The 27870-nt window shown below is 46.8% G+C and overlaps 1 protein-coding gene across 3 annotated transcripts in view; it reads right to left on the reverse strand.

Moving 5' to 3' along the window:
- Window positions 1–24080, reverse strand: part of LOC135904231 (uncharacterized) — a 121801-nt gene extending 97721 nt beyond the window's left edge. For 2 of the 3 annotated variants that reach the window (XR_011509018.1, XM_065434873.2), the window contains exons 1-2: window positions 23864–24079; window positions 10220–10317 (exon numbers count right to left, since the gene is read on the reverse strand). Coding sequence is in view for 1 of the 3 variants with exons in the window: in XM_065434873.2 (XP_065290945.1) it covers window positions 10220–10317; window positions 23864–23953 (188 nt within the window). In the remaining 2 variants the exon portion in view is untranslated. Of the gene's footprint in view, window positions 1–10219; window positions 10318–23863 lie in introns of all 3 variants that reach the window. The other variant, XM_065434871.2, reaches the window with a different exon arrangement.
- Between the last annotated feature and the right edge of the window lie 3790 nt (window positions 24081–27870).

A 27870-nucleotide genomic window follows, 5' to 3' on the forward strand; every position in this document is an offset into this window, starting at 1 on the left:
ACCGTTTGCATTTGTACAGGTGCTGGTGACTGGGCTTGGTCTGCTGACGCCTATTGCTTCGACTCGGCTTTTCAAGATAAAGGACGGATGGTGTGCTGACGCATCAACTAGGACCGCCGCCCTTGGAATGGAACAGTGCGTCCTATCCTCGAGCCGACCGCTACCAACACCGCCACTTCTGGACACGGGAGCACCCTTCGTTTGGCAACATGGAACATTGTCAGCTGATCCGCAGTGTGAAAAGGGCGCCAACATCTTCGACACGCCGGGCTACGCCACCGCAGTTGCGATGTTGTTCTCACCGTTAGTATTTGTACAGGTTAGCTACCACGATTCCTACGGCTTTCGTGACAACAATTTCTGTCTTGTTGCGGTGTCGTGACCACCAGATTGTTGCAAGCGTTTTCGTTCCGCGGCTTTGTACCTGTGGCGTCGTTTGCTCTTAGGTGGTGATATTGAGTCGAGCCCTGGCCCGATGACAAAGGCGCAGGAGGAGAAGCTTGACTTAGTGTGCGATGCAATTAGGCGTCTCGAGACAAATAACGCGAGCCTTCTAGAATCTGTAAATAAAATTCTAGAAATGCATAGCATCCTTAAGAATGACTTAGACGCGCTAACTAAACGCGTCAATGACCTTGAATCTAAATGTGTACCTATGCCTCCAACGCAACTTCCAGAAACCTGTTACAGTAGCGTTCGCAAACTCCAAGAGAAAATTGATGACCTCGAAAACCGTTCACGACGATCGAATGCACTGTTTTTTGGCATTACAGACAGCGACCATTCAGAAACGTGGGACAGTAGCGAGGCTATAGTTCGAGAATTTTGAAAAAATAAACTGGGGGTTTCAGTACAGTCTATTGCCAGGGCCTACCGCCTGGGTCGGTTCTCAGCCGAGAAAAATCGACCAATAATAGCTAAATTCTACAATGAAAAAGAAATCGAGACTGTGCTCTGCAATGGCAGCAAGCTGAAGGAAACAGATTTCAGGATAGCACGGGACTACTCTGCTGCCGTGCACGAGAAGCGCCGAAAGCTTTGGCAGTTCTCGAAGTCAATAAAAAAGAAGGGTGATCGTCCCCGCCTTGCTTTCACCAAGCTCATTCTAAATGATGACGCTTACGTCTGGGACACGGATGCCAACTGCGCAGTCCGTTTACAAACATCTGGAAATGATGCGCCAGAGGTAAAGGACGGCACCCACGGAAATGCTGACGAATGACCCAATCATTCTCCTGCCTCAGTTCAAGTAATCAACCCTTCTTTGCTGTCAGTTCATAAGCCTTGCCATAATACCGCATTAACTTTCCTCTACACAAATACCAGAAGTGTCCTCTCTTCAGCTGTTCCTATTTCCTCGCTTATTGATTCATGCTCTGCATCCTTAATCGCGTTCACGGAAACGTGGCTTACGGACAATGTTCCCGACGACAGCATTTTTGTTACCGAGGCGACGTTTAACATATTTCGCTGCGACAGGTCTGCTCGGAGAGGTCGTGGTGTTTTGTTGGCAATAAAAAAGAATTATCATGTGTACCCATGATAATTTCTACGTTTCTTGAATGTGTATGGGTGTTGTTAAACGGTAGCAGTACTGACATACTTATTGGTGTTTTTTATCGCTCCCCTGATATGGGCAGTGCTTTTGTTGAAGAGTTCTATCGCATTTTGAGTGAAGTGTGTAACCGATTTCCAAATTGTGTGTTATTAACATTTGAGGATTTTAATTATCCACGCATCAATTGGGCAACTCTATCTCTCACGGAGAGTGAAAGAGAATCGAATGCATTTGTTCAGTCATCTCTAGATTTTTTATCATCCCAACTTATCATGAAACCCAGACGGCGCACTGCCACATGCTCCAGTATTCTTGACCTAATCCTTACTAATATCCCTGACATTTGCGCCAACATTAGTCACCTAGATCGGCACTCCGATCATGACGTCATTACTGGGGACATTGTTTGTCGGCATAACAGTAGGAAGATCATTGAAAAAAAAATTAAATGCTATAGCAGAGCTAACTTTGATGGAATGAATGCACAATTATCTCTTTTTGCAGACCAGTTTCTTACTGACTTCTTGTCCCGTACAGTTGAAGAAAACTGGGTCGCGTTCAAAAATATGCTTACTGATGTCGTTAACAAATATATACCATCCATAACAATTAGGAGTAGGAGCTCTACACAATGGTTCAACAAGCAACTTCGGCGTCTAAACAACAAAAAAAAGCGTTTGTATAGGCAAGCCCAGAAATCCAGTCTTGCACCATCGTGGCTTAAATACAAACAGTGCGACAAAGAATACCAAGAGTTACTTAAATCCAGTCGTCGTCACTTTTTCCACCACGACTTGTCATCTATGCTGACTAACAATCCTCGTAAATTTTGGCAAGTAATAAATCCAAACAATCACCCCGATGTTGCGCTTACCGATCCCATAGGCACCACTGTTCCCGAGTCAAAGTATGCACAAATATTAAACAATGCATTCTCGTCTGTGTTCACCCGCGAGGACGTCACTTCATGTCCAAACATAGGTACACTTTCCGATATCACCATGCCACAGATAAATATTACCGAGTCCGGTATCATATCACTACTTAATAATCGTAAGGTATCATCTGCATCTGACCACGTTGGGTTCAACAACAAGTTGCTTAAAAGTACATCGCAAAGCATTTCGGCAATCTTGTGCGCTCTTTTGTCAGTCATTGTCATCCGGCCAAATTCCTAATGACTGACGTCAAGCCAAGGTCATACCAATTTTTAAATCTGGCGATCGCTCATTACCGCCTAACTACCGGCCTATTTCGATAACTAGCACCGTTTGCAAACTACTCCAACATATCATACATTCTCAAATCATAAAATACTTAGAAGAACATAACATAATCTTCAAATACCAGCACGGCTTTCGCAAGGGATATTCATGCGATGGGCAACTTGCAGGGTTTACTAATGACTTGCTTTCATGTATTGACGCTGGCAACCAAGTCGACGTGATATTCTTACATTTTGCCAAAGCTTTGACCGCATTCCTCACCACAGGCTACTATTGAAACTTGAACATTTTAACATTGACGCACAAGTCATTGCATGGATAAAAGATTTCTTGTCATTTCGAACTCAATTCACAAATATTAATCATTGCAACTCCCCTTTTATTCCTGTTACGTCCGGTGTTCCACAAGGGAGCGTGCTTGGCTCTTTGCTTTTTCTAATTTATATTAATGACTTGCCTAACTGCATGTCGTCCGGAGTAAGACTGTTCGCCGATGATTGCGTAATTTACCCTACCATTTCTACTGACACTGACCATCAAGCATTGCAGTAAGACCTCAACGCAATAAACAGATGGTGTTCAGATTGGCAAATGACCCTAAATCATACTAAAACTAATTGCATGTCATTTACGCACTCCTCTTCCCGTACACCAACTTCATACTTTATAGGTAACAATGTTGTCGAACTTACTACCACGCACAAATACTTAGGAATCAACTTGCAATCGGATCTAACATGTCATCATCACATCAACGTTACTCTTGCATCTGCTAACCGTACTTTCGGAATCATGAAACACAGACTAAATCAAGCGCCTTCACACCTAAAGAAACTCGCGTACACTATGTTATACAGGCCTAAAATTGAATATGCATGTGCCATCTGGGACCCGAGCCAAGACTACATTATACGTATCATTGAATCCCTGCAAAGCCGTGCTGCTCGCTTCATTTTTTCAGATTTTTCTCCGTACTCCAGTGTTACATCTTCAAAAGTTCGTGCCAAACTGCCTCCGCTATCACTACGACGGAAACACTCCCGCCTCTCTCTCTTTCACAAACTTTATCATCATGATCGTTTGCGCGACGACTTCTTTCAGTCACCCCCAGTCATTTTTCCTCGCCGCGATCACCCCTACAAAGTGAAACACCCAGCTTGCCACTCGGCCCATTACGCAAAATCATTCATCCCCAAAACCATAGCTGACTGGAACAACCTACCATCTGATATTGCCACTGAAGTTAACACCGATCAACTTCATAGATGCTGTGGACTCATATCAGAATTTGACGTCTCTGTGTGTCTTTGGTGTTAGCTGTTTTTTTTTTCAGGGCTAATTTAATACCTTTGCATCTCGTTTGACATCGTATTGCAGTTTTTTCTTTTTGTATTATCCTTGAACCCCCGGTGTTTCAATTTTCACACTTCATTCTTATCTTTATTCGAACTTTAATCCACTTCCAATATTGGTGTATGCGTATTTTGTGGTGTTCTTAGTATGTTTGCTGAATTGTTTATTCCTACTATTTTTTAACTTTTTTTCGCATATTATTATTAGTGTCTTTCGTGTGCCCCCCCCCTATGTAATACCCTCTCCTAGAGGGCCTTTAGGGTATTTGAATAAACAAATAAATAAATAAATAAATCTAAAGACGCATTACTAGCATCATACTTTGCCTTCATTCACAGTCACATTAATTATGGCATTGATTACTGGGGAAACACGTAAATGTCATATCTCATCTATTCAGCACTTACAAAAACAAACAATGCGCACTATCACTAACAGTAGGTTTTTCAGGACTGCTACTCCACGACTTCGTGAAAACAACATCCTTGTTCAAGCGAACGTATTCAAATATAATCTAATCATTATTTTTTTATAAATAACTTATAAACAGCTCTCATACTAATTCATTGATTCCAGGCACTTCAACAATAACAATAATACCGGGTGTGCACCTACCTATAATTTTCTACTACTTATGGTTCATTCTAACTATAGAAAAATGACATCGTCATTCGCTGCTATAAAACTGTTGGATGGTTATCCCGTTCGCATTAAATCTTCATCTTTTCATATATTTAGTCATGCGCCTAAGCTGTTTTATATTTGTAACTAATTTTGCGTCATTCATTACACTATATTTGTCATTTGTATGTATTGACAGTTTTTTATGCACTACAGGCTTATATACATATAATTTATTTTCATTTATATAATTTTTTCATGTTGTATTTTCGCGATTGTGTTCGTTTGTTTTAGTTAGCTTGCTCTTCTTTAATACTTCTCTACATTGTTATTAACCGAGGGTCCCGTTGCAGTCTTTGACTTTGGGACCTTCATCTTTATATTGTATGTTACCAATGCATTGTATGTAAAGAATTATAAACTGAAACTGAAGCGACACTTTTCCATATTTAAATGAGCCCTGTTGATTTGATGGCCTCATCTACTGTTGCAAGCCCCCTAAGCTGATCGTCGAAATTTGCGGCGAAGACAACGTCATCATCCAAGTAAACAAGACAGGGCTGCCACTTCAATCCTGCTAAAACTGTGTCCATCACGCGCTGGAACATTGCAGGCACCGCGCACAGTCCAACGGCATAACCTTTATTTCATAGAGGCCGTCTGGAGTGAATAAGGCAGTCTTTTTGCGATCTCTTTCGTCGACTTCTATTTGCCAGTAGCCAGATGTGAGATCCCTCGACGAGAAGTGTTTAGCGTTGCAGAGCAGATCCGATGCGTGGTCTATCCATGGTAGGGGGTATACTTACTTCTTAGTGATCTTGTTCAGTCGACAATAATCTACGCAGAAACGTAAGGTTCCGTCCTATTTCTTCACCAATACAACAGGGCACGCCCAAGGGCTTTTAGACGGCTTGACGATGTCGTCGCGCAGCATTTCGTGGATTTGTCTTATAGTTTCACGTTCTCGCATCGAAACTCATAAAGGGCTCTGGCAGAGTGGTCGAGCACACGCTTCGGTTATTATGCAATGCTTTGCGACGGTTGTTCGTTGAATCCTCGATGACGTCGAAAAGCAGTCCTTGTATCGGCGGCGAAGAGTCCTGAGCTGTTGCTGCCTGCTCATGGGGAGACTTGGAGTGATCCAAGTCTGGTTCGGGAACTGTGGTCGTCGGGATAGAACCGGCCGAATCCGAGACGACAAACGCATTGCTGGTTTCGCCAATTGTCTTGATGTATGCGATTGTCGTGCCCTTGTTGATGTGCGAATTCTCTGGCTGAACTTGGGTTGCGTCGCTTCCGATTTCCCTCCGTGTAGATGCGCGATCCCTATTGCGACACAAATTTCGCAGTCGAGCCGACAGAATTATCCGCCGACGTAATTATCAATTGCCGAGCAAGGGAGGATGGTCACTTGATCTTCGAGCAGACTCAAAGCGTGGTGACTGCGAGAGCTCTCCGGCGGCATGCCTTGATCATTGTGACAGCGTTATTGACATAGACTTCAGGTCAATGATTACGCCGTGTTGGTTCAGGAAGTCCATGCCGAGAATGAAGTCTCTTGAACACTCTTGGAGGTTAACGAAGGCGGCAGGGTATGTACAGTCATGAACTGTAATTCTTGTCGTGCAGGCAGCAGTCGGCGTTATGATGTGTCCTCCAGTGGTCCGAATGTGAGGGCTTTTCATGCTATCTCACTTTCGTCAACTAGGCGGCGATGGGTCCACTTATGACGGAGTAATCGGCTTCTGTGTCTCCTAAGGCGGTGACTGCGTGGCCGCCGAGAACCACGTCGATGTCGCGGGCTCTTGGCGTTGCGTTACAATTAGGTCTTGTCGTCACATCGCGGCTGCGTAGCGTTGCCCTGCAGCTGGTACGTGGCGTCGTCAGGTAGTCATTGGCGTATTCTTTGCTTCCAGACTTCGTCGGGACGGCGGCATGTCGTTGTTATGTCGTCGAGATAGTCTCTTCGGCGGCTTCGTCAGCGAGGGAAGATCTTCGTCTGTTCGATGAGCAGCAACTGCACCTTCATCGGTTGATGCTTTTAGTTTTCCGGTAATGGCATCACTGATCGGCCCCAGGCTGTGCCCATCTGTGGATGGCGCTGCGGTGACACGTAGCGGCCTGGTGACGGTGAACGGAATGGTCGTCGGGCTTGTCAGCAATGTCATGATGGCCTTCACCGTCTGGAAGGCGCGGTGCGTTGACGCGAACGTTTGCAGTCCCAGCTCTTGACGTGCACACTTGTGACAGCAAGGCAGCCGAGCGGGCGGTGGTCGGGGGCATGCCAAATCCCGCTTTCTTCGCGATTCTGCGCTGGGAGACGGGTGGGCGTGCTGACGATGGTGAAAATAGAACTGCGGCGTTCAAGGGCACTGCAGCGGTCGCGGAGGAAGATCTTGAGAGCGGGCGACGGTGGCGTAGGACATCGCTTCCGGCTGGGGCTGCGGTGATTGTGCTTGCACCTCATGAAGTACAACCGATCGCTGAACCCCTTCTTTCACGATTTCGGCAATTGATACCACTTGAAGCGGCGACCTTGGGTACTACTTCCGCAGCTCTTCTCGTACGACCGCTCCGATAATCTCACGCAGATCATCAGTGGCCAGTGATTGAACTCCGGTGTAGGTTGTAGAGTGCGTGTGGCGGTTAAATTGCCGGTTCCGCATTTCTAGCGTCTTCTCGATGCTGGTAGCCTCTGGAAGAAACTTGTCGAAGGTCTTCGGTAAGTTTTGTATCATTCAAGCGAAAGTTTCCTCCTTCACCGCACGCATCAGTAGGCGGACTTTGTTATCCTCATACATTTGAGGGTCGGCGTGGTGGAATAGACGGCTTACCTCCTCTGTGAAGATCGCGATCGTCGCATTGGGCAGCTGCACTCGGGCTTCTAGTAGAACTTGGGCACGTCCGCGGCGTACGACGCTTGTCAATGTCTTCGGTAGCTGCATTGGAAGAGGTTCTACGTCATTAAGGTTGCTTCTCGGTTCTTGAACCATGCCATGGCGGTGTCTTCCAATGACAAAATGACATGCTGCAGTTTGTCATCGCATGTAGCGACCGTCTCATACGTCTCAAGCCAGCTTTAGGGATCCTCGAATGTTGAACTGCGGAACGTCAGAGGCTCTCTGAGCTGCTGCAGCACGATGGGGGACGCTGGGGCTGCCATTGGGGTTGACATGGCGAAGATCTTCATAGTCGGCACAGGCAAAAGTTAGTGCTCCGGGGACAGTCCTTGCAGCCTGGTGCTACCTCGCTGGTTCTTGGCGATGTTGGTGTTGTTTTCCGTGTTCCGGCTTCGGTCACGGCTTCGTGGGGGCGTTCAGTACAAGAAACCAAAGCACCTCCATAAGTTCCTCCATAATTTCCTCCATAAGCACCTCCATAAGTTCATTCCCTCCCACTCCTTCTTGTCCCTACCTGTCCAACTGCCTGCCTGGAGAAAGAAAAGTTCACGTTCTCGTGACGCCTGCGGCAAAAAGGACGTTCCATGTCCGCCGCCAAGGTTTGTGAGTGGTTGCGCAGGCTAACACTCTCAGGGTTCTACTAGCGCACATAAATGCCCGGAAAAACTGGATGGGAAAGCGACGCCGCGCTAGTTCAATTGGTAGAGCATTGCACGCGAAATGCGAAGGTTGTGGGTTCTTCCCACCTGCGGCAAGTTGTTTTTTCATACACTTTAATTTGCATTAATTTATCGTTTCTTTGTTTCATTTATTACGCACAAGTAATTTCCCCTGTGTTGTCCTTGGTGTCATTGTTTGGTGGCTTATGATATGACTAATAAAAATCGGGCCCCTCGGTTACCCTCCTTTCTTCTCGTTATATATATATATATGTATGTATAGGGAGAGAGAGAGAGAGAGGGGGGGGGAAGAAAGAGAGAGAGAGCTTCCTACTACCCCCTATCAAGCTCAGTCAAGGGAAATCATCCATAATGTTGCACTTGTATCACTCGACCACTTGTCCTGCGACTAAAAGCGGAGCGCGCCCAAGTTGCAATGGTACCGACAAGTGAGAGAAATCCGTACATTCATTTTGCTTTTGCGGCATATTAGCGGTAATGAGAATACAAGGCTAATAGTAGAACGGCGCAGCTGTATAAGTCTGAGTGTTCACCATGTAGTATTCTTCCTACCACCAAAAACAAATGAAAGAAGAGGGCTGGTGCTGAAGTTCGCCTAAGTTTCTTCATGTGTGCTCCACCAAATCTTATGCAAAAAGAATTGAGGCCAAGCATTATTCAAATAATGCAGAAGTTAAGCGATATATAGCCCAGACCTGGCGACAACGTTAATTCAATTCTGGAAAACATTTGCTGTAGACAGCAATAAATTAATTACTAGTGATAATATGGCGAAAGCTGTCAACGGTATGACGCTCAGAACGTTAACAAGTATATGACTTGTAATATGTCAAACTGCCGTCATGAAGCTATTCCGGTAGCTTAGTATGTGTTTACTTATGGTAATGTCGCGGCGATATTCGAAAATACAATCATAAGGGCCGTGAGCCACTTTTTGTCGGAGTGGAGAAAGGCATTTGAAGTGAAAATAGGTTATTTTAGAAATACTTTGCCACAAAAAAGTACTTTAGTGCTTTCAGCAGAAGCGGAGTTACTGGCAGTCGAGCACTGCCTCCGCTTTGCCCCCCGTTCCTTCTGCAATGCCTTGCACTGCGGCGACTACGGCACAGTGGCGCGTGCCCCAATTCTCCGCATTCTAAGCGTCACCGTGGCTCGCAGTTCAAATTTCGTTTTCGATGTTAATGTAGAGATCACGACTTCCACTTCTGGTGCCGATGAGGCGCTAAGCATCAGCCAAACGCGGTTGTTCTCGGCGAGCCGCAGTGCGCTTAACTAGTGGACTCGTGGTGGTACCCCGCGGCGTCCACGGTACCTACGCCGTGTAGGACGACCGCAGCTTGATGTCGACTATCCGCCAATAGCAGCCATCTAAGGGAATGACGCAATAAAGCGTCCGATGACGAACTAAAGTGTCCAGAAGTTAGTGAGGACTGGGCCTTCTGCTGAAATAAGGACATTTGAGAGAATGGTGAACGAGCGATACGCTTGCGAGATCCATGTACCGCGTACGCCATACAAAACTTTGCTCAGGTGTGCGCAGCAGTGTATGCTATCCGAAGAGTATGTTATTTCAGCAAACTCGAGGGATGGGGTGGTTCAGGGCCCCTTCGTCAGGTGGCTTTTCTTTTGGCACTTTTTATGCAGAGACAATTGCAATGAACACTTAATTTATGGCATTTTATTCTGTAACCACTACTATGAATCAGCATTAAAATGTATCTAAACACATGCAGAGTTCCGGTTCTACTTGTTGAGTGACGTCTACGAGCCAAAGTACTCACTTCATTCGAGCATTATGGTCGCTTTAACATCAGAATATTAATAACTAATTACAAAAAACATCTGACTTGCTTATTGCAGCTGATTTTAAGAGCAACTTACCGATTATCTTTGTTGTAGTAAAAAGCTCGTGCCGTGAACCCAGCGCCTATACTTGACTTTATCGGCAATGTTTTTTCACTTCTGTACTCCATCTCGTGCTTGAAAAGGAATAAAACATTTTGTATCTGTTATTTCTGCATTGAGATATCTGAAGTGCAACATTGAAGAATATCGTTTAGCAGCTTTTGCAAATGTACCACCGAGTGCCGAAACGCTATTGCAAAAAGTGCGACATCCTCAGCTCGTTGAAACCACAGGGCGAATTTAGTCTACGTCAAATCTAGTGATGCGACCATAGCCAGAATAACCATACAGCTGCAATGCTTCAAACATAAGGCCACACTCTAGAATACAGAGATCGTCAGCCACAGTGACTCGATGGAATGTTACCCAGTTTCCTTTAACGTTGCAGTTAGGTTTAATGGAAATGACCGTTCCGTAAACGAACTTTTCAGAAACCGAGTTTGACTCGTAGTATGGCGTGATAGCGTACGGTAAAATTTCGGATGTATAGCACGTATAAGTGGTTCTGTCTGTTCGTCAAACTTTGGGTGTGCCTCCGAAAAGTAGGCGACTCAGCGGAATGACAGCCTGAAGTACGCTGCGTCGGTACTTTCTATGGAAAGTCTGTCGATCTGCGGTGAGATCAGTACAATCCTGCCGTTCATGGCCTCTGAGATCTGGGAGGCTCACGCACCGCGTCGCGCCTTGCTCTCGACTTCGCCAACAGGTGACGATGACATCCATGAAGTTCTTGTATTTGGACGACGCGGCGCTTCTAGCGGAAAATGCAAGTAACTTGCTCAGACTAGCGAATATTGGCGGCAATGTAGCGGTGAGTCAAGGCTTAATTAAAGCATAGCACAATGAATAGGAATCATCATCTTCAATGCCAAGATGAGTGATGACGGGGTATCAATTTAACAGGATGTCGTACTCAGAGAATGAAAGGGTAGCGTAAGGCGGCAATAATGAAACAAAACACTTTGTGGTTACTGTAATAATCAGGTGGTGCGAGAAACACAGAAGTGGACTAATGGTACAAGCGTTAATGTTTGCAAATGAAATTTTTTTTCTATAAATAGTAAATCTTGTCAGCGTTGGAGAGTAACCACGAGAAGGTGGACCGAGAGGTTTTGCGAGCCAACAGTAATATCACACACGAGGCAGTGCAAGGTGACATGGGTTGGGATTCATTTGAAATCATATAAACGCAGAAGAAGATTAGTTTTCAGCAAACACTAAGGAAGATGGATTAAAATTCATGGGTGGCTAAAGTTCTCAAATATCTGTACTCCAAAATAGTGGACACTGAATGTACAAAAAGGTGAAAGAAGCTCTCAAGCAAGTACCAAAATTTAAAAGTGTACAAAGACAAGCAGTAGTTATAAAAGAGAAGTGACAAAAGAAAAAGAGATGATAAATTGGATGCCAAGGCTTCAAACAATAAAGATTAGGGAGATTTCCAATAATGACAAGGAAGAAAAAATGTGGTAGAGGCTTTCTCTAGATGAATGTTGACGGCAATGAGATTACCATTTACGCAAGTAGCGACTCACCTTATTGAGGGAGTCACATTTATTTAAAATCTGCAGTGGTCATGCTGAGTATTTCGCTTGTTAAACTATATGCCGTGTGCCCTGTCTCCGGTATCAGTCCACTTCCCTGCGCCACTCGCTTGCCATGCTTCTCTATGAGCATGACGGCATGACGACGTCGCACTGACAACTAAGGAATTAAACTAATTGAACGAAATAGTAGGCATTGCGAAAATGAGATGACGATTCTAAAATAATGACGGTAACACGACACAGCATGGCGACGAGGCCATGGTGACAATGGTGTGATGACGATAGCAGGACGGTGTTGTCACGACGACAGTATGACGAATGTGAATTGATGATGATGGCATGAAATGGCGTTAATCCCGCTTCAAGGTTGGCTGCACGCCTACGACGAAGGGGGAATCATTTCGACGAAAGAATTAAATCGGTATGGGGATGATGGCATGACGACAGTCGCTTGAGGTTTCTGAAGAGATGACAACGCCAAGAGGAGTGTTAGCACGACAACATGACTACAGTTGTATGACAACGGCTGTACAACGAAGGAATTACGGGAGTCGAGTGACGAAGTTAGAATGATGATTGACTATGCACGATGACGGCCGTGAGGTAGCAGTGCAAGGACGATGATGACAGAGACTACGGCATCAGGAGCGTGGAAAGAAGGCACATGTGCGACGACGATATTGTAACGGCTGTATGACAATGACGGCGTGAGGATGGCGGTATGGCGAGAGTTCGATGATGATGCTGGAGTGACGCATGTAGAATGACCCCGATGCTATCACGATGATGGTACGAATATGGACGCACGATGACAGTTTGCCGATGGTAGCAGGAGGACAATGGCGCGATGACAGTCGGATGACCTAGCGTAAATGAAGGCAATACCATAACCGCGACTGCATCATGGCCACGAGCAGATGCCAAGTACCCAAAAATATTTGGCAACTTAGGGCGCTATGTTGGCGTAGAAGGTGCGACAATGATGGCATGGCGATGGTAAAATTGCGAAACGGGAATGACGACAATGAAACAACCACGGTGGTATCACAACCACAAGCGCCTACCGTGACACCCAAGCTGGTAGACAACCTGGTCACTGGGTCAGCGTAAAAAGCTTGATAGATAGATAGATAGATAGATAGATAGATAGATAGATAGATAGATAGATAGATAGATAGATAGATAGATAGATAGATAGATAGATAGATAGATAGATAGATAGATAGATAGATAGATAGATAGATAGATAGATAGATAGATAGATAGATAGATAGATAGATAGATAGATAGATAGATAGATAGATAGATAGATAGGCTCAAGTAGGCAAAAATACTAATCGCAATAATAGAGAGGGGAAGTCCATACAATAACCGAATGGGCAGTAACTTGCTATTTGGTGCCTGAGCTGGCTGCCTTAAGATCAAAACATACAGGAGTAAACAATCCCCGTAGGTCTAGCCATGCGTGTGCTCACCACATCGTAATGAAATACCTAGATATTAACGCGACGGCATTGAGGGTCCCGTCGCAGAAAATCCGGTGTCGGTGTCCGGCCATAGACAAACAAATTCAACAAGACGGGACAGTCGGCTAAAACTGGCAACAGGAAACACGTCATGCCTAGTGTTCGCTCCATCCGTTAGCTGATGCGAGCATCGGAAAAAGAAAGCACCCGAAATAAACTAGCAGGCGAGTTTAACGTTTTTTTATTCTTTCCCGCTAGAACTCAAAAGGCTTTGCGTATATATTAGCTTGTACTTTGCGAATTTACATATGTGCTCCTGTTTTCTGCACACACGCACACGCGCGCGCGCGCGCACACACACACACACGCACGCACACACACACGCACGCACACACACACGCACACACACACACACACACACACACACACACACACACACACACACACACACACACACACACACACACACACACACACACACACACGCGCGCACACACAGCTCACCTTGAAGAAGTGTCGCTTCGCCGCCCGGCAGCTAGTCATCCTTGGCCACGTTGTTTCGAAATATGGTGTGCTCCCAGATCCAACCAAACGCCAAGCTGTAGCTTGGCGTTTGGTTGGAACTGGGTTGGTTGTAACTCTGTAGCTTCATCGGATTATGCTCCTATTTTCGTCGTTTCATCCGCAACTTCACCTCTATAATATAGCCTTTGACGCAGCTTCTCGCGTATAACCATGACCTCTTGGCGTGGCCGCTTGTTTGCGATGCGGCATTGACGACGCTGCGCCGTCTTCTGACCTCACCCCCCATACTTCGACATCTTGACCCAAGTGCACCGACAGAAATACACAAGGATGCCAGTGGTGTCAGCATTGGCGCTGTTCTTGCACAACGAAAGGCTGGCTTCGATGAGTACGTTGTTGCTTTCGCTAGCCACGCACTCACGAAAGCGGACACAAACTATTCTGTTACAGAAAAAGAATGCCTGGTTATAATTCGGGCCATAACTAAATTTCGCCCTTACGTCTACGGCCGCATGTTCGACGTCGTCACGGACTACCATGCACTCTGCTGGCTGTTGTCCTTGAAAGATTCTTCAGGTCGCCTCGCTCGACGGGCGCTTCGCCTCCAAGAGTATGATATTCGAGTGCTGTAGCGCTCCGGCTGTAAACATTCGGACGCGTATGCCTTTTCTCGCTCCCTAGTTTCAGCCAGCCTATCATCAGAAAGTACGATTATGCGAGTCATCCCTCAATGCCACGAATATGCTTTCGGAGCAGCAGAAGGATCCATGGATTGTTGCTATGCTGGCTTTTCTGTCAGACCCATCAACGCCTTCTACTGGCCCCGCATTGCGTCGCCAAGCACACCACTTCGCGACGGGCTCCTGTACCGCCGTAACTACCTCTCGGACAGGCGCAAATACTCGTGTTTCCTCAGCATCTACGTTTGGACGTATGTGCAGCGTTTCATGATGACCCGCAATGCGCACATGAAGGAGTACTAAAAACATACGTGCACCTGCGAATCCATGGTTACTGGTGCGGGATGTACCGATTCGTGCGCCAATATGTCCGCTGCTGCCTCGCTTACCAGCGCCGCAAGAATACCCCTCATGCCTTAGCTGCTCCGCTGCAACCATTGCCTTGTCCAGCAGGGGCCTTTGACCGGGTCGGAGTTGATCTTTATAGGGCCCTTTCGAGTACTTCAGATGACAACTGCTGGGTGATAGTAGCGATACACCATCTGAAGCGTTACGCGGAAACTTCGCCTCTACCCAACATATCTGCGTGGGATGTTGCCGGATTCCTTCTGCGTAACATGATGCTTAGCCATGGAGCCCCGATAGAGTTGCTGAGCGACAGAGTCCGCGTCTTTCTGTCTCATGTTATAGAAGCCCTGCTCAAGGAATGCGACGTAATTCACCGTACTACTACTGCATACCACTCGCAAACTAATCGCATGACTGAGCGCTGTAAGCAGCTCTTGGCGATATGTTAGCCATGTACGTCGCATCTGACCAAACCAATTGGGACCGAATCCTACCCTTCGTGACGTACGCTTATAATACCGCCACACATACCGCTACAGAATTTTCGCCAGTCTTTCTTCTTTACGGACACGAGCCTTCCTGCACAAAGGACGCCATCCTTCCGTATCGCCCTGACGCAACAGAGGCTTCTACCCTGTCCGAAACTGCTGCACACGCGGAAGAGTGCCGAAAGCTCACCTGCACATTTACTTCGGAAGATCAGCAGCGACAGAAACACCTTCGGGATATTCCCTCCGCTCCGGCACCCTATGTCCCTGACTCACTAGGCTGGCTTTGGGTTCCGGCTACCACCCCTGGAGTTCGCCCTAGCTTGTTTCCAAGTACGAGGGTCCCTACCGTGTCGTCAGTCAAACGTCTCCTGTGAACTATTTGGTAGAAACCCTTAAGACGACTTCCGATGCGCCGCCGAGGGCGCGAAATCGTACACGTTCAGCGGCGCAAGCCGTATTTCATCCAACTTCGCAATCTCGCCCGTAGGTCACAGAGACGGCTCCTGTTCTCCGGGGAGGTAATTGCACTGAAGAAGAACGAGCAGCAGGCACTGCTTCGAGAAAGGCGATGACAACGAGTGGTTGGAAGCGTTGTGGCTGTGTCGCCGAAGCTCTGCGTCCTCTCGCTACGTGCTCTGCTATCTGAGCCTTTAATCAATTAAACTATAACGCCTCTTGACACAACGCTTTCTTTGCGAACCGCGCTCCCGCCTTTCGTGCTGGTTATGACAGCCGCCTGCAGCTTGTACGTTCTCGCCGAATAGCTCACGCGTATCGGCGAGATGGCGGCTCCATCTAGTAGCGATGGCTCACACTACTTCGCCCGCAGTAGCGGAAGTTAGAAGGAAGAAGCCGGCCTGCGCATACGGGTCCTTGACCCTGGTGGAGAGGTCCAAGGTGCTATGACGCGAACAGCCGCGATGAGACGGGAGAGAGAGGACCGGGAGAAATGAAAACACGAGGCGTATGCGTTGCTCCGTCTGGCAACCATGTCAACTGCATAAAATGCCTGGATAAAGCATTCCATTTCTCTTTGCAATGACATTGAATAAACACACACGCGTTTCAGCTCTCCCTATGTATTTGCGGCAAACGTCTCTCAATATATTACCACAGGGCATGTTGGATTTCCTGCATTTTAGGGCGCAGCTCTTAGGCGACCGTTATGGCGGCGATCGTGCGGCGTTGTCCCCCGTAAGCGAGGGAATGAACATAGAGAAGGATAAAAGCGAAAGCGCAGCGCAGCCGGAGATGATAGAAGGCGATGGGGAAGAGAGCGCGAGGAGGAAAGCGGGAGCAGAGAGTAGGGTGAAAGCGTAATAAGAAAAGCGTAGCGCCGCGGAAGATGGGCGTTGCGGTGCAGATGGCTACGAGATGGCGCCACAGTAGCATGCGTCGTCTATAGGGAAACAAAGCGCTGCATGAGCGGAAGTCTGTCTGCGGCGGCTGCTGGCAATCCCGCCCAAACGTCACCCACGCGCTGTCTCTCGCGATCTCCCGGTTGGCGAGGGAGTCGGGCCACACTTTGTTTTGTGTCGTTTGCAACGGGCCGCGCGCGACAAGTTGCCCGCGCCAGCTATTAGGTACATCACGAAATGAAAACACGTGTGGAGCTGCGCTGAAATGTGACATTAAGGGATCGTAATTGTCACCTAATTTTTTTGTTGCACTTTCATCTACCTTTTACGTTCTAATTTCTGCACTTTAATTTTAAAAAAGACATCGCGTGCGTTTCTTCGCTTCGCTAACTTCTGATCTCTTATTATTGTGGCTAACAATATTTGGGAACCTCAACTCCCCTTTCCTCCCTCTCACTACGTCGAGAGGGTGTCGGTACTAAATACGGTGTTAGAACAGATAAGGTGTCTGAGCGACGTTGTGGGACCGGCGATTTTCGATGTCGCAGTTTGCGCTTTTCTTGACAATTGGTGTGGATTACTGGGGGTCAATGACCACAGCTGGCTCCGTGCGCGGTGCTGCTCAAACATTGGGCTTCTCTTCAATAGAATCGCTAGTAAATTGTCCCATATATGCCTGTGTACTAGTCTAAGCGTCTGACGATACTTTAGGAAGCAAGCTCAGCTTTAGCCGCCTAAAGCACTCAGCTTATTAGCGCTGTGGAGACCTTATTGTGGTTCACAAATCGTGGAGGTCCAGTGTAACGACAGCGTGTTTCCTGCTGCTCAATTTTATGACAAGTGGCGGACAGGCGGCCATTGGACTCTGAACCTGGCAACGTTCAACGTTAGAACGTTATCTAGTGAGGCGAGTCTAGCAGTGTTATTGGAGGAATTAGAGGGTAGTAAATGGGATATATTAGGACTCAGTGAGGTTAGGAGAACAAAAGAAGCATATACAGTGAAAGCTCGTTAATTCGAACTTCAATAATTCGAATTTATGGATAATTCGAACTGTACGATTTGGTCCGGCCAAGCTCCATAGAAGTCTATGTATAAAAAAGTCCGTTAATTCGAACGCGAGAAGGTTCCCTCACGGATAATTCGAACTACGCTCGCCTGGCACACGGCCAGAGAAACGCGCCTACTGCCTACACACAAGGCTGTATTGCCTCCGAAACGGAGAGAACGGCGAGAGAAGGCAAAATCGGACAAAAATTTAACCGACTTGGGGTCAGCCAGAATGCAGCGGCGGCTGCCGCCTCTCCGTTCTACGTAACTTCGGAGACTTCTTGCCCGTTGCGAATGTCTGAGGCTTTGCAAATCTTGTACAGCTGCTTATGTTGTGCGGAGATGGCACGGCAAGCTCCAAAACACAGCGAATAAAGTACGACGCAGCTGCGCTTGCAATCAAAAACCAACGAATCAGGGCCTTCGCCACCTTCACATGTTCAGCGTCTTTGTCTCCGCAGTCTTCATCGGTTGTGCACCTCTGTTTTCAGCTTAGGAGGTATCGGCCGTCGCGATTCATTAGGATGCTGTTAAGCCTCGGCTAACGTTCGTTTCGGTCGACGTCGGTGGTGTGGCACAGTCGGACCCAGAGCTTCGACTTGAAGATGGCGTGTGCCCACGGCACACGCCATCACTTTCTGACACGCCAAATTTCTGACATGCCCAATACTGCTTCCAAATCGCTTCCAATACTGCCCTCCTTCACTTTCATTAGTTCGAACTTTCGTTAATTCGAACTGAAGCGGCTTCCCCTTGCGGTTCGAATTAACGAGCTTTTACTGTACAGTGCTAAAAAGCGGGCACGTACTGTGCTACCAGGGCTTAGCGGAGAGACGAGAACTAGGAGTCACATTCCTGATTATTAAGGAAATAGCTGGTAACATACAGGAATTCTATTGCATTAACGAGAGGGTGGCAGGTCTTGTTGTGAAAATTAATAAGAGGTACAAATTGAAGGTGGTACAAGTCTATACCCCTACATGCAGTCATGATGACCAGGAAGTCGAAAGCTTTTATGAAGACGTGGAATCGGCGATGGGTAAAGTCAAAACAAAAAATTGGAGGACGCTTAAGCTTCGCCTTCAAGAGTGGGACGCGACAGCGTTCCCGTCGACCCGCCAAGGGGTATAAGACAATGCGCTGCGGCACAGCGATCACTTACGATGCGCCCCGCATCGGACTTAGCGCCCATCTATCACGCGGTGAGCGTCGAGCAACGCAGCGTTCGGCGCGGCAACGAAACGTGCGCCTGAGCGAACTGAACGAACCAAAGAACTCGGTGTCTCGGAGGGGAAACGATCTACGCCAGCCAAACGTTGCGATCGGCACGGGCAGAGAGATAGTAATCTAAAGAAAGGACCGGGAGCACGGCGAAGCGTCGTCAGGGGAGAGGGAGTCCCGCGACGCGCCTGGCAGCGGTCTCAATGCGCGCGCGGCGCGCCTCCTGTCGGGGCAGTGCCGTACATTGAGAGGAGGGGGTCTTCTGTGTTTGCCGCAAGATGGCTCTGCGTGTGCGGAAAGCGCAGAAGAAATGCAGCAGAAACGCACTTCGCAACTCGTGTAATTGTGATTTCTGTACGTCACATGTTCATAACTACCGATATACACCGCAGTATAACTTTCCACGGCTCGTTTCGAAGGCAACACCGCATTCACTAGAGGCGCGTTTGCACCGCTTGGAAGCATCGAACTCGTGGCTGAGTGGTAGCGTCTCCGTCTCACACTCCGGAGACCCTGGTTCGATTCCCACCGGGCCAATCTTGGAAGTCGCTTTTTATTTATGAAGCGCCTGCCGTGATTTATCGCTCACGGTCAACGCCGCAAACGCCGGCGCCGACGTCGACGCCGACACCCGACACCGACGCCGACGACACCGGCTTTTCTGCGACACGAGCTCCTTAACGCTATCGCGTTAAAATACACTATACTGACGGGCGACTTCAATGCCAGGATAGGCAAGAAGCAGGCTGGAGACAAGTCAGTGGAGGAATATGGCGTAAGCTCTAGGAATAGCCGAGGAGCGTTATTAGTAGAGTTTGCAGAACAGAATAATATGCGGATAATGAATACCTTTTTCTGCAGGCGGGTTAGTAGAAAGTGGACGTGGAGGAGCCGGAAAGGTGAGACTAGAAATGAAATCGACTTCATACTCTGCGCGAACCCTGGCATCATACAAGATGTAGATGTGCTCGGCAAGGTACGCTGCAGTGACCACAGGATGGTAAGAACTCGAATTAACCTAGACTTGAGGAGGGAACGGAAGAAACTGGTACACAAGAAGCCAATCAATGAGTTAGCGGTAAGAGGGAATCTAGAGGAATTTCGGATAAAGCTACAGAACAGGTATTCGGCTTTAACTCAGGAAGACGATCTTAGTGTTGAAGCAATCAAGGACAATCTCATGGGCATCATTAAGGAGTGCGCAATAGAAGTCGGTGGTAACGCCGTTAGACAGGAAACCAGTAAGCTATCTCCGGAGACGAAAGATCTGAACAAGAAACGTCAATGTATGAAAGTCTCTAACCCTACAGCTAGAATAGAACTGGCAGAACTTTCTAAGTAATCAACAAGCGTAAGACAGCAGACATCAGGAACTATAATATGGATAGAATTGAACAGGCTCTCAGGAACGGAGGAAGACTAAAAACAGTGAAGAAGAAACTTGGAATAGGCAAGAATCAGATGTGTGCGTTAAGAGACAAAGCCGGCAGTATCGTTACTAATATGGATAAGATAGTTCAAGTGGCTGAGAAGTTCTACAGAGATTTATACAGTACCAGTGGAACCCACGACGATAGTGGAAGAGAATTTAGCCTAGCGGAATTCGAAATCCCACAGGCAACGCCAGAAGAAGTAGAGAAAGCCTTAGAAGCTATGCAAAGGGGGAAGGCAGCTGCGGAGGAACAGGTAACAGCGGATTTGTTGAAGAATGGTGGTCAGATTGTTCTAGAGAAACTGGCCACCCTGTATACGCAATGCCTCATAACCTCGAGCGTACCGGAATCTTGGAAGAACGCTAACATAACCCTAATCCATAAGAACGGGGATGCCAAAAACTTGAAAAATTATAGACCGATCAGCTTACTGTCCGTTGCCTACAAAGTATTTACTAAGGTAATCGCAAATAGAATCAGGAACAACTTGGACTTCTGTCAACCAAAGGACCAGGCAGGATTCCGTAATGGCTACTCAACAATAGACCACATTCACACTATCAATCAAGTGACAGAGAAATGTGCAGACTATAACCAACCCTTATATATAGCTTTTATTGATTATGAGGAAGCGTTTGATTCAGTCGAAACCTCAGCAGTCATGGAAGCATTACGGAATCAGGGTGTAGATGAGCCATATGTAAAAATACTGAAAGATATCTATAGCGGCTCCTCAGCCACCGTAGTCCTCCTCAGAGAAAGCAACAAAATCCCAATAAAGACAGGCGTCAGACAGGGAGATAAGATCTCTCCAATGCTATTCACAGCATGTTTACAGGAGGTAGTCAGAGACCTGGAGTGGGAAGAATTGGGGATAAAAGTTGATGGAGAATACCTTAGTAACTTGCGATTCGCTGATGATATTGCCTTGCTTAGTAACTCAGGAGACCAATTGCAATGCATGCTCATTAACCTGGAGAGGCAAAGCAGAAGGGTGGGTCTGAAAATTAATCTGCAAAAAACTAAAATAATGTTTACCAGTCTCGGAAGAGAACAGCAGTTTACGATAGGTAGCGAGGCACTGGAAGTGGTAAGGCGATACATCTACTTAGGGCAGGTAGTGACCACGGATCCCGATCATGAGACTGAAATAACCAGAAGAATAAGAATGGGCTGGGGTGCGTTTGGCAGACATTCTCAAATCATGAACAGCGGGTTGCCACTATGCCTCAAAAGGAAAGTGTATAACAGCTGTGTGTTACCAGTACTCACATATGGGGAAGAAACGTGGAGGCTTACGAAAAGGGTTCTGCTGAAATTGAGGATGACGCAACGAGCTATGGAAAGAAGAATGATGGGTGTAACGTTAAGGTAAAAGAAAAGAGCAGATTGGGTGAGGCAGAAAACGCAAGTAAATGACATCTTAGTTGAAATCACGAAAAAGAAATGGGCATGGGCCGGACATGTAATGAGGAGGGAAGATAACCGATGGTCATTAAGGGTTACGGACTGGATTCCAAGGGAAGGGAAGCGTAGCAGGGGGCGGAGGAAAGTTAGGTGGGCGGATAACATTAAGATGTTTGCAGGGACAACATGGCCACAATTAGTACATGACCGGGGTAGTTGGATAAGTATGGGAGAAGCCTTTGCCCTGCAGTGGGCGTAACTAGGCTGATGATGATGATGATGATGATGATGATGATGATGATGATGATGATGAAAACAACCCGGCTGTTGCGAAGTGCAGTTTTTCGAATTCTGTGCGTAAGGCGAGAAACGACAGCTTGCCAATTGCAACGATCTTCGTGGTTAGCATGCTTGCCAAGCACGTACATTCCTACTAAGCGCGGAAGTTAGATTTATTATTTGTTACTTTAATCGAGAGCATCTTGCAACTTGCTCTATTCTAACTTTGAATTTGTGCCGAGTAGTGTCCACGTAGCCTACTGAAGGTTAACACGGCACGCTTGGGCGAAAATTCAAGAAACATAAACGCACGATTTCCCGTGCACAAATGCACGGGATATATATTTGTGTGTGAATGATGCACTATACAGCAAGAATAATGTGATGGTGATTGTTCGTGAACAAAACAATGTTACAATAGTGGCAGAAACTCATCTACAGTTGTCCGAGCATGCGTACGCGAAGCCTCATATTTTATTTGGCCCACCCCTAATTTCATGTTTGCCTACGCCTACTAAAGCTTCCCCACACATATTCTACGGAGGCCAAGGATCCCTATGGGTATTAATTCTGATCACCATTTTCAGTTTATTTGTTCCTTATCGCTATGAATGTACCAATTACTACATTTGCAATATTATAAAGAATAAATGCCTAAACTTCGCAAATTACGCATTTTTGCAGCTACAAGGCATTACGTTTTGTTTTTTTTTTGCGTGTTGAGCTGTGGTTGTAAACGACAGGAAATGATGACCACCCAAAGCGGAAGTGCCCCAGCCGGCAAAGGGCTGAAGCCCGAACAGATTTGTGGTCAACTCGCCCTGCAGATAGACGGCGCCTTTCAGACACCGTATCTGTTTTTCGACTGCGGTAATGAACGAGGATTTATTCTTACAGCCGCCTTGTTATGAAGTTCAGCTGCTGCGTTGGGCCTGAGGTCATAAGGATGTTCTGCATCCGTCAGCATCAGTGCGAGCTGCACTGGCTCACGCTGCGGAGTTTAGATCTTGTCTAAATGCATGCACACGAGAGAATGTGATCGAGGCAACAGCCATCGGCGTAGGTGAAGGGGTAGAGTAACGAAGACGTAGTGAGGAAGGTGTGGGTTCGGTTCCCAAGGGCGGGAAGTTGTTTTCTCATTCCCTTTCGTTTTCCCTCGGCTCATCATTTCTACGGAACTTTTTACAGATAGCAAAATCATTTCCCCTATAATTCTGTTGGTTCACTGACTCTTGGATTTATGTGGTTGTGAATGACCACTATTTTACGGCTGGATTCCCATCCTTCGTCAATATACGTTCGGCCAACTTTATTTGAATTTTTTTCTAGCTCCCCAAATGCACCATCGTTAGCTTAGTATTTTACATTTGACAAGAACATGTTTCTAAAATTCGCCATGTCGAAGAGGGAGAAAGGCTTCCCGGGTGCCACCTTCAAGATGCACGAAATGGTTTGTCGATACTAGTGACCCGACATCTCTAGTGCTCTTCATCTGTCGGGTACATAGCATAGCCGCAGCGCTGATGATTCTCAACGAGCATAATACATTTCGTGACTGCTATGATGGTGGTATTGAAGCACATACAGTTAGATAATCATCCACTTGTAATTTGCTTCTAGAACCACGTATAGTTATAACTGACTCCTAAGTCGCGTCCTTCAATGCTGTGAAAATTGAATTGGTAATATACTTTGAAATAAAAAAAAAACTGTTGGTTGAAATGAGAGTAAATGAGGCCATTTAAACTTGTGATTAAGGAACAAGCATTTCCCTCACAGTATGCGCTGCAGGATTGGTATCTGTCGAATACTTACGTGATAAATATAGTGATGACCAGGCCGCTGCAAAACCTCGCCAAGGAGTGCGAGATATGCCGTTCGCTCCTTGGATGTACCGAGTGACATTTAGAGCTTTCGTAAGCGCTTGAGAAAAAAACACGTATCGGTTCCTTCTGCTTCCAACGTTTGCAGGCAGGACAGTTATCGGGCGTCTGCTGTGAAGCCCAGTGATTTCGCTGAATGAGCGCCGGAGCCCTTGGCAACAGCATCATTGTTACGAAAGAATGGGGCAATTAACTTTGACTTATGCGGACAGTTCGCGGCGCCAAAGCGGGCCTCGCGCGCAGTAGTGGAAATCGCCGCTCGCTCACAGTGGTATAAATTTCCGTAGATATATTTGCAGCAATGGGGCAATTAATCGCCTTCTTGAATAGATCGTGACTCTGCCTCACTGACAGAGCCTGGCGCCACGGCGGCCTCGCGCGCTGTACTCAGTAAAATAATTTACACCCTTGATGGTTAGAATTGCGAATCATAACATCCTTGAAGGGTGATTTCATTCAAGAAACATCCCATTATCATGACTTTTTGCGAAGCATGGGACAGTTCTAGATGTCATACCACCCTTTTACCCCCCAAACGGGTGCATTGACTAAGAATATTGGGGGTGGGTGCAAGGGTGTTTTTATTTGTTTTTATTAAATTCACAAACATGCATTTGTACGAGGAGACAGTGTGTCCTACGGCACTACAAACCAGTGGCGTATCCAGAAGCGGGCCCTCCCCTACCCCAACCCTTTCCCCTCGAGATATGTCGGGCTTTCAATGCGGTGTTGTCGGACCCACGCAAACAAGGATCAAAACTCCGCCAGGCTACAAGACGCATTACGCAGCACGGACCTGGCGGAGCAGCTCTGGGCCGTCCAGCGAGCCCACGATGCGTCCAGGGAGTTACAACTCCCCGGTCCCAACGTGGGAGTAGCCCGCTCTATGGGACCTTGCGCCCTGTAGCTCGCAGGACCTTTCTATAAAGTTACTCCATCCATCCATCCATCAATACCGACAAAACTCCTCAAGAGAGTCCCCTTCGTTTTCACTGTCTGTTTTGGTGAGCCATTTTAAAAATGTCCTGCGAAAAATGTGCCGCTGAAGCACTACTATCGATTATGTCATATTGGGCTAGGTGGGACACAGCTCTGAAATGTCGTCGTGCACAAATTCCGCGGAATCGAAAACCACACACATAGTGTTTCTACATTTCATAATTAACCAAAAAGAAATGTTCAAAACGTTTTCAGCAAGGCAGAACTAGTGCACCTCTTGCTTTTGGGACGCCACGAATTAAGGAAATTAGGTAGGCCACGGGACAGCGTGCAGCTGGGCACGCCTCTATTGCCCCAACGCAATGCGGTCGTCTAGGTTTCTCTCAAGCACAAAGAAACAGGCAGAAAAGGGCGTGATGAACCATATGTGGACAAAAGATTTGGACGCCGATTTGGAAGTTGTGACCTCACCTGACATTCTTTTGCCGAATCAGTAACCGCAGTCCGTTCTGTTTCTCTCACATTTATAATCAAGGTAGCTTCGTTGGCAAACTTGAGCCTTCTCACCCACCACAATTCTTTGCTCAAGCAGCATCTAAAGAAAGAGCCGTGCAAAACGCTCATGGCTTCGCGTACGCGTCAAATTACGAAGATGACTGTAGAAAAAGAAACTATTAAGTTAGTAGTTGTATTAGAAAGGAAATTTCTATTGCCTTACAAACGGCTGCCAGAATGGAGTGCTCAAAAAGAAAGGGTGAAGAATTTGAGAACGCTTAGAGAACCAACTTACGATTTGCAATGCATACAGTATAATTGGCGGGGCATTTGCACACCCACCTTTGTTCACGGAACAGTGTCGAGACATTTTTCAAATGTGCACACTATTTCCCACCTTCCAAGTTCGTTCGTGATGTCTTGACAGATGCAGATCTGCGAGAGACTCGTCCGTCTCCTCTCGCGAGACGGGTAGGACAGGTACATATGCTGAATTCGGAAAACAAATGCTTCGTAGAATGAAACTGAACTCCGTCAAAATACCAGAGCTCTGGTTGCCACATTTTATAGCGAAGCTTTCTATGCCTCCTCCCTCATCCTTTTCAATTCTGCTGCTACTGCTGCTGTGACTGCCTTGCCAGCCGCGTCGTTGGGTGGTTTGAGAGCATGTATAATGTACATGAGAGGGACGCGGGGGAGGCTTGTGCGATTCATTTTAGCTAGAATTTCATGCTCGTCACTCCAATAGTCTCTGGAGCTCTTTAGTCGTCGCAATGCCCACTGAAGCAGCCTGGCCATCGACACAATGCCATCTGGAAGACTAACTACGCGTTACCCCCCCCCCCTCCCCACCTCGCACAAGTAATGCAGAAGCTGCAGCGTTTACTTTTGTACTCACATGCAACAGCGCAAAGGAGAGATAGTATGGTACTAAGAGGAGACATGAGAATGCTTAAAGCCAACACCCAGACGAAATGGGTGAATAATAGTTACTATTCGCACGTGGCAGCTCGTATACATGGGATGATCACCGGAGAGGATAGGGGCGCTGTCGCCCTTGTCGCCCTTTCGTGCCCCATGGCCACTCCTGCGCTAGTCACTTCGGCATGGAATACCAACTAGCCCGGTCTCACAACCTACAAACACAAAGCATGCTTAGTTTGGAGAATCCTGAATAAAAGAAACACTACTACTACACATGGCAAGAGGTGCGAGCAAACTAATAATTTTACTTCAAGGTACGATAGGGTACGTTTCTGCTATTTATAAACAATAGGCACCGTGCAATTTTTTGCACGTAGATAACTGACGCAGGGCACGCAGAGAAGCAAAGCCGCACTAAAGCACCGCAGCGTCAAGACGACAATACGCAAGCGGCTGTCCTGCAAATCAACGCTCTAGCACCGATGCGATGCGCTCGTGTAAGGGAATTAGAGCATTAACTTTCACGTAAGCTATGAAAAGTGGCGCACAACAGCAACTCGAGCAAACACGTCTCTCTGTGTTATAACATTCAAAATCACATCACGACTGTGCTAGGCCGTTAACATCATTGCCAAATATCTTCTGTGAACGCAAATACACCAGCGAGCTGCGCTTATGTCGATTCCTACTGAGCGTGGGGTCTGCATCTCTTTATTATTATTATTATTATTATTATTATTATTATTATTATTGTTATTATTACTGGTAGTTACAGGTCTCCTGTTGCTAGCGGGGGCCACTTCAGAAGAACCCTACGTGCCTTGGCAAGACGCGTACGCAGGCGGTACGCAGTCTGTGGACGAGAGTTTTTAGTAGGAGGTGTCAGAATTGTCGGCATTTTTAGAGTTGTCTACATCCAGGGATGAAAGGGGAGCTCGAATGTTTTTCGCGCATCACTCTGTAAGTCATCACAGTTCGCACACTTTGCCAAGAAGGAATAAATTGTTGTTATTCAATAGCATTTACCACAGCTGCACCCTCGCCTAGCGAAATTCGGCGATGGTACAGGCGCAGCTTTTGAATGGGAACAATCCTAAATTGCTCTGCTAGAGGTAGTTTGAGGGCGAAAGTAGTTGGGCTGAAAATGGCTTGTCTACCGCATGCACAAAATACCTTGATTGTGAATATATGGTCCTCATTACCCGTCAAACTGCAATTCTAAACAACTGCCGTAAGACAAAGACCGACGTCAGATTATAACGACGACAACTCACGGTGCTGTCCACCCTAGAGGAGATGTGCTATATTTGTTCGTTCGTTTGAGCGGTCATCGGCCCCGCTCGCTCGCCCGCTCTGAAACGAAAAAAAAGAAGAGCGAGAATTGGATCCGTTCTGGCTACACACTCATGACAACACGCAAAGAAAGACTTTTTGTACTTGGAAACCTATAGTTTTCGTGTAATTCTCTACATGTGCTATTTCGTGCTTTTGTCTATACGTTAAGTAAGCTATTATTATTTGTAAGCTTCTACATCTGTCGTTCGTCCAAGCTATTTAACGTATGCCTGACCAATCCAGTTG

Source organism: Dermacentor albipictus, chromosome 10 (genome assembly GCF_038994185.2).
Source record: "Dermacentor albipictus isolate Rhodes 1998 colony chromosome 10, USDA_Dalb.pri_finalv2, whole genome shotgun sequence".
In the NCBI taxonomy this organism is placed as follows: Eukaryota; Metazoa; Arthropoda; class Arachnida; order Ixodida; family Ixodidae; genus Dermacentor; species Dermacentor albipictus.